This window comes from Takifugu rubripes, chromosome 21 (assembly GCF_901000725.2).
Source record: "Takifugu rubripes chromosome 21, fTakRub1.2, whole genome shotgun sequence".
Lineage (NCBI taxonomy): Eukaryota > Metazoa > Chordata > Actinopteri > Tetraodontiformes > Tetraodontidae > Takifugu > Takifugu rubripes.
The window spans coordinates 13037975-13051107 of NC_042305.1; the positions used below are offsets into that span (position 1 = coordinate 13037975).

Here is a 13133-nt window from a genome sequence, read left to right on the forward strand (position 1 = left end):
CTCATGTCGTGAATCGATGCCCTGGTGTTGTTGAATGGCGCTTTTGTAATGCGGATCCGTACATGTCGCATTATATTGAACTATAAGACATTGAAAGGATAGTGTAGTTTTATTCTATGGTTTTATTTTAAAGGGGTCAACTACGTCAGTGAAACCTACAATAGAATTCTTTCACTTTGCTTCATTTTTCTTGCGTATGTAGGTTTTTTTTACCGACCTTTCTCCATAATGTATACATTAAATAAGTCACTTTAATAGTTGGAACAACACAGGGATATGTTTATTGCTTGATTTTGTATTTTTCATTACTTTATTCAGAAAACAGATAGCATTGATAATAAATTATCAAAAGTGCAGATGGATCACAACATTATTGTCGCCCTCACCTGCACCCGAGTCCACATTTTTCACCGGACAAGGTTAAACACCAAAGTAACTAATCCAGACATAGTGCAGACGTAAAATTCCCAACAGCTAAAATGGCCGGTTTTGTTTTCCGTTCCGTTTTCAATCATTAAAATCCTCATTATCAGAGGTAGACAGGCTTGGTCCCACTAAATATGGACATTATGCTTCCTGGCAGCCTGACCTCATAGTGTCAGGCTGATGCTAATTGAAAGAACAAAACAGAAATGCTCAGACAAGTGTTTTTTTTTTTACATATTTGTGGGGGAAGGGAATAAAAAAAAAACACCAGGATAAGTTTGAACAATTCATTGCCAAATTATGTCTAAAAACATAAGCGATCAAAACAAATGATCACTTCCAATATTTATCAATGTCTGTCCCTAACTGCTGACACAGCAATTTTTCCTGTACAGACACTTCACTAAAGACAACATAGCTTTAAAAAAAAACAAAAAACAAAAAAAAAACAACACACAATTTAGGTAACTGCTGTTCAAAATGTTGCTTAAAAATATGAATGCATCTTTCTCATGTAATTCCAGTTATTTTTTCTTTCCCAAACTTCGAGGGGAACTTTTGAGCAGGTCTCTGATCTTAAGGTAGGTTCCTGTGGCTTCAGCGACTTCAGTGTATTCTGGAGTGTCTTCGAATGGAACGATGCCTGTGGCAAAATAGCTCCGATGAGGAACAGCTTTCACCTTTCTGACATCCTGAGAGGAAGAATCTGACACCTCCTCAGGATCTATAACAGGGAGCTGCGCTTCATCTTCTTGGCTGCTCTCAGGCTTTCTCACCTGGCATTCAACTGGATCAGGGCTCTGTGGAGAGTCTTCTTCAGCGACGACTTGACCAGGACTCCGAGGTGCCTCTTCCTGAGCTTGGACCGGTATGGGGCTGTGGGGGCCGTCATTCTCGCCTTTAGCTGGCCTGAGTTCCTGTGGAGTCGTTTCCTGAGGCTCTGGCTGCTCTTCAGCTGTATTTTTGTGGCAGGGTTCTACAGGTTCTGTTGGAACTGGTACTTCCTCAGTGTCTTCCATTTCTGTGTCTACATGGACAGGTGTGGACACACATGGTGACACAGGTGTCTCACAGTCGCTGCTGGGGGTTGTGTCAGCATTCTCTAAAGCCGCCCATATCATTCTTTGCTGCTCTTCCAGTTCCTCAAGCGTTAACTCGTCCTCTGTTTTCTCCTCGATCTCATCAACCACCTTCCAGTTTTGCCCTCTTAGAGCTGGAGAGCCATTTCTGGGTGTGACTGGAGGGGTTTCTTTTGGTAAAGGTGGGGGAGTGGGTGTAGCAGGAGGAGTACCCTGGGGTAGAGGTGGTGGTGAGCTAAAGCAAGGTGAGCCGGGGGGCAGAGGAGGCTGGAACTGGAAATTATTGGCATATGGTGCTCCTGGGTCTAAAAGAAGAATCAGCAGTCATGAAAAGTTCTGCGATAACCAAGGACCTAACCAAGGACCTTCTAACCTTAACTTAACTGCTGCTCTTGCACATTATAGGAATACACATTACCTATTCCTTACTATTTATATATATATACAGTGATCCCTTGCTATATCGCGGTTCATCCTTCGCGGCTTCGCTGCTTCGCGGATTTTTTTTTTTTTTTACAGTGCCTCTGAATCCTGATTGGCTCAGGGGCTTTACTGTTGTCTAGAAATAAAATATTGACGCTGTACTGTATTGATTTTTCACTTGTCAACAGTTTTCGTTTCTGTACATTCTGCCAACTTTACGTTTGCACTTGGTCGCTTAGCAACCATGGTGAGAATGGCCACTGAACTTCAGCGCACGGCACAAGAATGGGACCCTTTGATGAGTCGTTCATTGCAGTTCTCAAATATAACTGAAGGTGGCATATCCGTTTATAAAAATGTTCTTGCCCAGAAAAAGAAAGAGCGCCAACAACTGCCTATAACAATGTTCTTCTCTCGGAGAAAGACTCCTGCGCCTTCCGTAGAAACAGACGCTACAGCGGAGCGGAGTCAGGACGCAGAGGCACAGCTGGGACCGTGAAATACGCGAGTGACAATGTTTCCAATCTTGTACAGTATTACTATATTAAAATTATTGTTTTAAACAAAGTTTGGTCTTTAAAACAGGTTTTGATGTTTGGTTTCATTCTACTGTTCAGTATTGCATTGTAAAATAATTTTAAAAAATAAAGTTGCTACTTCGCGGATTTCACTTTTCGCGTGTTACTTTTGGAACGTAACTCCCGCGATAAACGAGGGATCACTGTATATATAAAAATATATATGTCTTATTTTATTTATCTTATTCTAGTGTTTATTGTCTTTTCTATGTTGAATGTTGCAGCGTCACACCGAGACAAATTCCTAGCTTGTGTAATACTGTGTACTACATGAACAATGGCAATAAATAAATCTGAATCTGAACATCAACTCATTTAAGTGTTATTGGATTTGTTCAAAATGAAAAAGATCAAGAGCCAAACAAAATGGCTTCCACTTATATTATTCCTGTAAAAACGAAGTGTGTCGGTTGATTAACAGTAGGGTGAACCCATACCTGACTCAATGTCCATGTCGGAACTTTCATTAGGACTCCGTCGTGTCTTCTTTCTGGGCTTTGGGGACGAGACATTTTCATGGGGTCTCTTGTTGCAGGTTTCACCAGGCTGTCAGCAAGAAAGGAGCATTTGGATATTTATACAGCTTTAAAGGAATAGTTCAACAGGTTTCTGATTAACCTCCCCATGATGAAAGAAACCCAGGGATGAGTTTACTAAAGAAGTAATTAATGTTCAATTGGGATACATATAGTCCTCTCTTCAAAAATACAGTTACTGCATTACCTATTAATCACATTATCTAATATTAAAAGTAAATCCAAACTGCTTTAATTTGTAGGACGCCTCAACTAGATGGCCTATGTTACAAGTAACGCCCGAGTTTGTAGTCAAACTTTTTTGAGGTGTGAGCATTTCAGAAAGGAAACTGGAAAAGGAAGCAGATGTGGGCTTTATTTGTAGAGAGGAAAAGCCCAACCACTTGGGTTTTTAAGATGATTACCTCAGGGAAGTTGTTCGACAGATAGGCTGAGAAGTTTTGCTTCATGTGGCTATTCTGCATGGGGATTGAACCGTACTGCAAGAACTCCTGTAAAAAAAAAAAAAAGAAGGAAAAATGTGTCAATTTGACCAGTTGCCAAAGTCTTTAATTATGTCAAGATAGAATGCTGAACTTTTTACAGTTTTAGATTCTGAAGCCAAAAGTAAACTGAACCATGTCTTCCATACACTACTGGAATAAAATGAATGTATAGTAAAGCACAACATTATATAGGTTAACCTGACTTACATCTCTCATTCCACGTGGTGCAGGTACATTAAACCCTGGGAAGTCCACCAGTTTAGACACATCATAGGAGATGTTTTGGGAACTGGTGTGATCTGTTATATTCCCATCATTTGAAACTAAGGGAGGGGAAATAACAGATTTAATATTACTGTGTTAGTTACACCCATAACAGCTTTGTGGTATTTTGGATAGCGCAAATTAAATAGAATCCAAAGGTTTTGAAGTAATTTAAAACAGACCATTTCCATCGTAGAGTGTTAATCCAGAGTTTTCCATCTCTGCCTCTTTGAGCCAACCTGGTGGGTAGCCCAGTCGTCGCATGCGATAAATCAGAGGTGGGATGGTGTGGCCATCGATTCCAAGTGCAGACAACAATTCATCACTGCATAAACGTACAACACAAACAACATTATGCTATGTTTCATGTAGTATCCATTGCTAAATGTTGGGTAATGTTACCTTATGATCCCTGGTCTGTATTTGGAAAACCTTTCCTCCACTTCATCAGCGTGGTATCGCTGGTTACCCAGTGTGACCTGGTTGTTGTTTTGATTGAACTCCTTTCTTCTTTCATTAATTGCAGCCATATTTTTAGGCTAAAAGTTGATGTGGTAAATCAACTGAATTAGTGCTGATTCAATATACTGTATTAAAAAATTAAGTTTTCATTTTCAAGTGCAGTTGCACCAGTAGGAGGTGCTGTTGAACCTTAACCTGAAGGACACTCACAATACTATTATTAATAACTTGGACAAATGGGTTTACTTGTCTGTACCTTGGGACAATCTCTCAGCTGATGGCCACTCAGTCCACAGTTGAAACATACAGACTTAGATCTACAAAAAAAATGGATGTTGAAGTATTAAACATAATGTAATAATTAAACATAATGTATTAAAAATTCTAATTTGTAAGTTTTATTTAAAACCACAAGCATACCTTTTGTCTTTCATTTCTAGTTCTACTCCTTCCGCACCAATGACTTGTTGGAAAGTTTGGTGATACCTTTGCAGAAATTCATGTTCATTAATAACAAATTCAACAAGTAGCATACTGTTTTGCCAAAGGCTCCACTTCTAAGATGGATTATTATGGATAGTGTTTAGCCCCATTAAAAAAAATATATAATTGCAACAATATGTTAAATCTTATGATGTGTGAGTGGATCCAGGGTATGATAAACATACAGGGGAGTGTCCCATCCATCTGTCGTCTGGGGATTTTCATTTAGCAGAGGCTGTCCAAGTTTGTCGAGACAGAAAGTTGTAAAATATGAAACACTTCCTACGACCTATATCAGAGAAATGAAATATAACGATGAAGCGCCTCGACTAAAGTCCCATTATTTGTTAACATAGAGAAACTACTTACTTTAAAGGCTTCTGTTGTTGATTTTACAGCACAGGTAGAAGAAGGATCTTCATCCAAAACAAAAGCTGAATGCTTTGTAAAAGGGTGAAAAGAGTTGCATGTAAATTATACCAGTTTTATGCCAATTGTAATTCATCACTATAGAAGAAATTCTGGTACTAACCTGTGGTTTTATGTGAAAACTAGATTTTATCATTTCTTTGCGTGGAAAATGGTGCTTTGCAATCACATTACAAATACAATCCTCAATTTCTTGACGACAGCTCCTTAAGAAAGAATACTCGTTATTTAGCCATTGTAATCAACCAATATAAGATCAACAAATCATTAACACAAGTAAAATGCTTACTTTGAAATCACGTTGTTTGCATAAAGAATTTGAAGAACTGGCCCGTCAAAATTAACATCTTCAACGATGATGCCGCTATCAAGTCAAAAGATAATTTTAAAAAACAATTTCGGTTTCACTTATGGATCCTTTTTATATTTACCTCGGTCGCGTCAAAATGCTCTGTTTGCGTTTCAAGCATTTATGTATTCTGTGAGTTAAAGGCGTAAATAAAACATGAAATCTATATTTTCAGATCGTACATTTACTGTTTTGATAAATAGCTAGCAGCCATTAGCTACTGCCAAGGCTAATGACTGCCCACAGTAAGGATATTTTCTTCGATAAGTCTCTGGTTGCAGTCCTCACATTCCTCCAATCTGCTCCTGAGCTGGCGGATCTCATCACAATCGTCTTCGTCATCTGTGAAGCGAATGTGTTGGGACACTGGCGGAGGGGAATCGCCGAGTTGTTCAAAAAGCTCGCTATCGCCAAAATCAACTTCAGCCATTTTTACGTTACGTTAGAGGTCAGAGGTTAAAGAGACCAATCTCTCGTTTGATTGGGCGTTCACAACCCACGTGACAGGAAACAGGAAATAGTTTCTTCAGGGAAATTTGCGATGTTTACATGTTACGTACTTCGTTGCAACTCAGATGTTTTTTTTGTTTTTTAAAGCACAATGTAATTTATTTAACTTGCAAGTTACTATCATCTAGTAATATTAATCAAGACTCTTTCATTTAGTCTCAATTTCAAGTTTCAACGTTCCAACAAAAATGTCAAGTTGTGCGACCATTTACTTAAATTTACCGCAGTGGGATGGCGGCTCCTGGAAAATCCGTTTTATTTACTTGGTGAATCAGACATCGTTTAGGCTGACAGAATGCCCCGACAAGGTGAGTGTTGCTTGTAATTTCCCATAGCTCGTCAAAGCATTCTCGGCCATCTTAATCCAATTATGCTTTAAACATCAACTCCACCAGACTCAACCAAAGAAAAGGATTTGGATAAATCCTGGGATGAAAGTGATTAGTTTGAGTGCGATCTGTTTTTACTTGCTACACTGTTTGTTTGTTTGTTGATTGCTACATCAGTTCTTCCTGTAACGTTTGGACTCAGGGAACAGTCTAGGCCGGCTTTTCTAAACTGTTGAGAAAGTAACATACCTATATCCTGTGTTTCAGATTCCAGCAGTTCCTCTTTATTTGGGAGCTGATCTCCTTTCCAAAACTAATGTTCGCACAGAGAATCATCCCAGATACCATGCCAAATTTGCAAAGAAAGGATTGGCAACCAAAATAAAGTTTTCTCCTGGTAATACACTGAACACTAAATCATTTGGAAAAATATCTTTTACTCCCATTAACTTTGCTACTGTATTGGACTTTATCAAACTAAACAATACGGCATGATTGTCAATGTACTGCAGCTTTTAGATTTCACGGCTTGAAAGTGCCAACAGCAAACAACAGCCTGTGGTTCTACAGCATTCAAGGACTTTTTCGAGTAGCCTTTGAAATGTACAGTAAAGAAGGGCAGCTTGCTGTGCTGGAGAACTTTCAGGTATAATTTACATCAATATAATGTCAACATGATCAATTGGGGTGTGTTCCTCCTGTACCCAAATAAACTATTTGATGTGAATAATCTTTTCTTTAAAGGATGTTTGGAAATCACAGTTACATGACAACTCTCTGAAGAGGAGCTATATCCTTAGTGTACAGCTCGATTCTGCACCAGCCAGCCGTTTGCAAGATCCTGAATCCACTAAAAAAGTGTCAGGTCTCCAGGACTGCCAGATGGAAGGAGAAACGTTTGAGACTTCTGCAGCTCAAGATTATTTCTGTTCCTTTCAAAACCCGAGATTGGAAGCGGAGCAAAGCCAATCCACTGTAGGCACAATAAAACAAAAACTACTGGGTATTAGCGACAAACTCTGCAAGAGTCAAAGCTGCTCGAACCTTAAGATCGTCTTGCTGCTTTTGAGGAACATTGAACAGTGCATGAGTGAGAATCTGGAGGAAAAGGCTGTGACAGAAACTGTATTAGCCTTGTTGAAGGCCAAGGACTGGGGCTGCTTGTATTCCAGTTCCCTACTCAATTGTATTGGACAATGGCTCGGCCAGCAGTTTCACACAGCCAACAGCAAAATCAGCCAGAAAGTGGAGGGCTTTAAAGTCCATCATATTGATCGAATCACTGACTTGCCACCTGCAGAGGAACTTGCAACAGACCTGTTCCCAGAAGCCATGCAGACGCTGCTGCTCCACTGGATGGGCTTGAGTGAGGACTCCGCCCTGGAGAAGAGACGTACGGAGTACCCGATCCTTCTCCTCATCCTGGAGTTTGCCAACCATAACCTCATCACTGGGGTAGCCCATGTTCTCTACTCCAGTCTTATTTGCAAATGACATGTGTCATGTTTTCGTTGCTAGTCACTTCATCTGCCTTTGGTCGGCCATATTTTTGGCCAGTTTGAACCAGGTATAACTTTGGGACCACTGTAAAATGTTATTGAAAGAAAAATATTCTCTATTCAACTAGAGCTGTCTAAATTGCACTATGGCCATTTTTAATTTGCACTGTTAAAATGAGTTTTGGACTAACATTAAAGATTGTGAAACATTTTCTAAAATAATTCTGCCCATGAGCAGAGAAATTGCCTGTTTCTCACCGGGCAGTAAAAAAGCAGGGTCAAGTAGAAATAAAAATTCAACACAAAACTAATTTATTTCAAAGAACATCTGAAATGTTATTTCTAAATCCCATCTTTATCCAAGCAAGCCTGATGACATAGTTTACAACCCCCTTCAACTTTCCTCTGGTTGATTTTTAAAAAAAGACTAAGATGACACCAGAGTCCTTCTGCTCAGTTGATGTAAATAATGTTCACTTGAAACTTCACATCAGTTTATGGTTGAACAATCACATCAAAGATACATCATTCAAACAAATATCTAATTTCAACTGGTAAAACTGAGCATCCTTTTGTGAGGATGAACAGAGTAACACTGAGACAAACTCAGCATCTAGTTATTTACAATGCAATATAACAACAGGTGAGATGGCCGTCTATAAATAAATTGCAGTTTTAGAGCAGAGTAACCATGCACGCTTGAAGGCTGGCGATGTGGTCCTCAATGAACAGATGATTGGCAAAGATGTCCAATATGTGGCGCTAGATGGAATCCATTCCACGAGAGAAAGAAGAGGAGAAGCCGAGGCCCATTCCTCTCTGGGTGTGCGTCTGAGACCGAGCCATCTCGTACTGAACGTCAAGGTTCCTGAACATCTCCTCCTGCTTCTGAAGAGTCCTCAGGTCTTCATCATTGACTGGTTTAGAAACTTCTGCTTCATCATCATCACCCTGCAAAAAAACAATCCCATTTACCTTCAAAGATAAACATCAGAGTATTTCAGGGCTGACTATCACCCATTATACTTACTTTAATACCCATTAATTTGCGAAATTTAACATTTTGGTCCTTGTTTCCAAAGTTAAGCTTCTCCCACAACTCTGCTGTCTGAGATTTGTCCTTAAAAAACAAAACAAAATTAGAATTCAACAATAGGACAATGCAGCACCCTTTCTAATGTGTGGAAAGATGTTTGAAATGGTACATGGAATATATTTTGTCAATTGAGCACCTGTTTATGTGAGTATATGCAATAGAATAATATTCTTACCCCATCCTTCTTTCCCTGCCACAGCTTTTTCCTCTTCTTCTCCTGCTCTGCAAACTTCATGGGGTTTACTGAAGATGGGTTATAGTAGCTGGGCACAGCGATACCAGTTTCTGCCAGTGTCTTTGCCTGTAGTGCTGCCATCTGAGCTGCCACAGCGATCTGAGGTGTCACCTGGGTGCCAGAGGCCAGAAGGGCTGCCACATTGAGCCCAGGATTTGAGGCAACTGCCGCAGCCGCCACAGCAGCTGTGAGGGCAGCAAGAGAAAAATGAATACACACACCAGCCTGTGGGCAAGTTCCATTTCAGAATGTGACACAGATAGCGACTCTTGCCTGCAGCTATCTCCTGCTGTTGTTGCTGCTGTTTCTCAAACAGTTCTTTTTCCTTTTGTTCCTGTAATTTCTTAGCCCTCTCCAACCTGTGGAAAGACATTTTATTCCCAGTGTATCTTAACACCTTTAGAGTAAAAAAATAAAAAAATAAACCTCAACATATATGTAGAAAAAATAAGGTAAAATTGTCTAAACATTTTTCATGTTTCATAAAGTCTGGTATTAAGAATATTACTATACTATAAGACATTTTATAAATGCCGTCATGTATTCCCTTGCCTTCTGGCCAGAGCCTCTTGTGCATCCATAGCTGTATTTCTGCCCCTGAAAGCAGGTGGACTAGGAGACACACTATGACTCCTCCTGTGTATTTTCTCAATCCTTTTCTTTCGTTCTCTGGTGACAAAGCAAACAAGGAAAAAATCTAGTTAACTCAAAGTTTATGACAGTTTTTAAAGAAAATAAACACTTACACCCACCTGCTCTTACTACGACTTTTACTGTGATGACGGTGCTTGGTCCGTGAAAGCGAGCGAGACCTCGCCTTCTTCTTCCTGTCTCTGCTACGTGATCGACGTTTGTCCTTACTTTTGCTGTGATGATGCCTAAAAGCAAATATATCGTCATCAATATAATTTAAATATAATCTTTGCTTAAAAAAGGCTCTTAGCGGCCCTAACTACAGCTGCTGTACACATTGTAAAGCACTTTATTGACAAACCTTTCGCGGGAATGCGACCTGGATGAGCTTCGGCCCTCCTTTGAAGACCTCCCATCTCTGCGTCTGGACCGCTCCTCTCCACGCTCTGTCGAAAGTCTCTCTGTGTCTTCATACTCTTCTGTTTTTCTGTTTGATTTGGAGGGCTTCTGAGAATCTCTTTTACGTGCCTGTTTTAAGAAGAAGTTGTCTCTTTCAGGAAAATAGTGCAACAAAAAGAGTTAGTACCATGGCTTATAGCAGAAGGTACATCATGAAATCAAACTACTTTCCCGTTTTTGATTCATTTTTAACAACATGATAGATTTTCTTTTGTGTGACAGCTTCTGATCGATACATTTCTCGGATGTGATCTAATCTTTTTATTAATTGTCGAACCATGTTCACTCTGCATGCAAACCATTGTTTCTTGTTTCAGAACAGTGATGCCTTCAATTTTATATGAATGACTGAATGGACATCCTAAAGCCAACAGTTAACTCACAGAGATAACGTTGCATAAAACGAATATATTATTCATTTGCCCCCAAAATGAATAAAAACATCGATTTTTTATAGTCAATCCTTGAATTACCTTGTGAAAAATAGTTTGAAAATCAGCAACACATATATCTTGTGGTATTTAAGAAGTAGAAAGATGTTTTTATACCTTATTTTATGCACTAGACAAAAACCACGTTTGGCATCACTGAATGCTTAAATAGTACATGCCCATCTTGAGCTGTAAGAAATCCAAATGTTTTCTTCTACAGAAATGTGAAACAAAGAGTTTGAATGGCAGATAGTTACCTTTCCCAGTAGAAGACATATAATTTTGCTATGTCAGCAGGGTCTTCAGTTCAGTCTCTTCGTGCATTAGCACGCTGAGTATGATTTATTGTAGAAATGTTATCATGCGATCTACACAGATGTTTTATCAAAAAATAAAATAAAAAAGGAAAAAAGAAATCTAAAATTGACTATTAATAGCTCTTACAACCATTGAGAGATACCAGAAAATAGGAACCTTTCAATGTCAGTATCCCCATTTAGTACAAACTGCTTTGCAATTTGTACTTTTTTTTTCTTTTTTCTAGCATAAAACATACTCACCTTTGAATACATTAAAAAGGACTACATATCAAGCCTGGAAAATCACAAACAAGTTTCTAGTCACAGAAATTAATTACCTCTTTGCTCCTGCTTCGACTCCGTCGGTGCTTCCTGTCACCTGGCAACAGCAAAAAGCAAAGTGCTGACACAGCTGTGGTACGCATTCATAGGCCATTGAAATTGCAGAGTTTTGCAGAGATCTTGATAGATGATACAAGAGTGGGTGTATCATACTATCTGTGGGACTGCTGAAGAACACTTACGTTTTCTGGAGCGCGAGCGTGACCGCGAATGGTGGTGTTTGGAGCTTCTGGGAGATCTTGACGACTCCATCGTGTGTTTTCTGTGATGAACCGGGGACCCTGTTCTGGTCAGTTTCACCGAGTCACTATCGCTTCCCTAAAAGAAGACAAAAATTGTGCAACCTTACTAATGCATCAAAGCATTCCTGTACCTGGGGGGCAGTGTGAACAATAGCCTACATTCAAAATTAACTGTATTACAGAGTGAGATTATTGAGATCTTCTTAAATTGTTCTTAATCCTCACATTTCATATGAGACCTACATCAATGATGTTTCCCCTCTCAAAAGCCTACAAATATAATCGTCCTACTACCTTATAAACGTTACCATTAGTAGTTTAACACTACTGTTACGAAATTCTAACAATTAAAGTGCCTAAAATTAATATAACCTTGCAAAAAAACACCTCATATTACAACAGAGTTATATATAGGAACAGGAGTCCTTCATTCGTTTTATATGAACTGTTGTCGACTTTAATGCATCGGTGAATTTCCCTAAAGATTCAACTGGAGAGCCCTCATTTCATTAGGATAGACTGCAGTGTCATCATTCATTGTTTAAAAGGGGAAATTATCCTGCTAGAACGTACTTAAAACACTTCAATGATGCGCCGAAGGTGCAATAAATAATAACAATAATAACGTTAGAACCATAAAGTTGTTCCCATCCTCGGGGTTACAGCAATCGCCGGAGTAAGGTGCTGTAATGTGGAGGCCAAAAGAGAATGGCAGAAGCTACAACAAAGCTTAAAACTACGGGTGAAATGGTTTAAAATAGGCATTAACGAAGGGCGAAGAAGTCTCTACATGTAAGCGTTACCTGATACAAGAAGTGATCGATAAATCCAATAAACCCTGTCCAAACACATACAACGCACCCTATTTGATGGTACCGTCAGAAATTCTTAGCATTAGGCCGCTGAACACACTGACGCCATCTTTACAGCGTTATTATCCAGAATCAAAATCCCGTGGAAACGATGCGTCTACGTTGTTGCAGTCATACGTGACACTACTACGGTGATCCAATCTTACTTACCGACATAATCCAGAACCTATATATTTATTTATTTTTCGTATAGACGTAATTTAATCAAACGAAGACGGAGGTAGCTAGCTAGCTACGTGCCTCGCGTTGTCGAGCTCGGTTGAATTTTTTTTTAATCTTGAGTTGCCAGTTCAGGCTTCACACCCCCTTGTTTTCAATAACGCTATCAATCGAGGTATGGGGGTACGGTGATTATTGTATATGTGTAGACAAAGAAGTAGTATAACTCATCAATCATTTAAAAACATAATATAAATACCAACATATATAGTCAATTTATAAACATGTTAAAGTACATTTCCAAACGGACTGTACAATGGTCTGACAAATATCCAACCTGGCAACAAAATGTCAGATTTCCGGATAATCTTGCGGAGCCTCTCCCCTTTGTTAAATGGATGTTTTGTGTCCTGAACTAGGTCTGCGAGGCAGTCGTTTCTGTGACTGCACCGACTCACTAAGGGTTGTTCATAAAATAATAACATAGACAGCGTAAATATAAACATAATATCA

General features: G+C 39.3%; 3 protein-coding genes across 3 annotated transcripts; 1 reads left to right on the forward strand and 2 right to left on the reverse strand.

Moving 5' to 3' along the window:
* Positions 1 to 250: 250 nt before the first annotated feature.
* On the reverse strand, positions 251 to 5992 carry zcchc8 (zinc finger, CCHC domain containing 8). The gene is made up of 14 exons (XM_003974947.3): positions 5770 to 5992; positions 5597 to 5639; positions 5455 to 5529; positions 5269 to 5371; positions 5106 to 5177; positions 4922 to 5025; positions 4674 to 4739; positions 4510 to 4570; positions 4194 to 4330; positions 3974 to 4116; positions 3735 to 3850; positions 3447 to 3533; positions 2944 to 3052; positions 251 to 1810 (listed from the first exon to the last, which is right to left on the reverse strand). Exons 1-14 carry the CDS (start codon positions 5942 to 5944, stop codon positions 951 to 953), a joined length of 2151 nt encoding a protein of 716 aa, XP_003974996.2. The 5' UTR covers positions 5945 to 5992; the 3' UTR covers positions 251 to 950.
* Positions 5993 to 6018: 26 nt separating this feature from the next.
* LOC105418030 (uncharacterized) lies at positions 6019 to 8072 on the forward strand. The gene is made up of 4 exons (XM_011615676.2): positions 6019 to 6332; positions 6621 to 6750; positions 6866 to 6999; positions 7098 to 8072. Exons 1-4 carry the CDS (start codon positions 6213 to 6215, stop codon positions 7845 to 7847), a joined length of 1134 nt encoding a protein of 377 aa, XP_011613978.1. The 5' UTR covers positions 6019 to 6212; the 3' UTR covers positions 7848 to 8072.
* Positions 8073 to 8150: 78 nt separating this feature from the next.
* On the reverse strand, positions 8151 to 12819 carry rsrc2 (arginine/serine-rich coiled-coil 2). Its single transcript, XM_011615672.2, has 10 exons — positions 12612 to 12819; positions 11530 to 11665; positions 11344 to 11384; positions 10178 to 10344; positions 9936 to 10061; positions 9736 to 9852; positions 9457 to 9542; positions 9124 to 9368; positions 8883 to 8972; positions 8151 to 8803 (listed from the first exon to the last, which is right to left on the reverse strand). Exons 1-10 carry the CDS (start codon positions 12615 to 12617, stop codon positions 8615 to 8617), a joined length of 1203 nt encoding a protein of 400 aa, XP_011613974.1. The 5' UTR covers positions 12618 to 12819; the 3' UTR covers positions 8151 to 8614.
* Between the last annotated feature and the right edge of the window lie 314 nt (positions 12820 to 13133).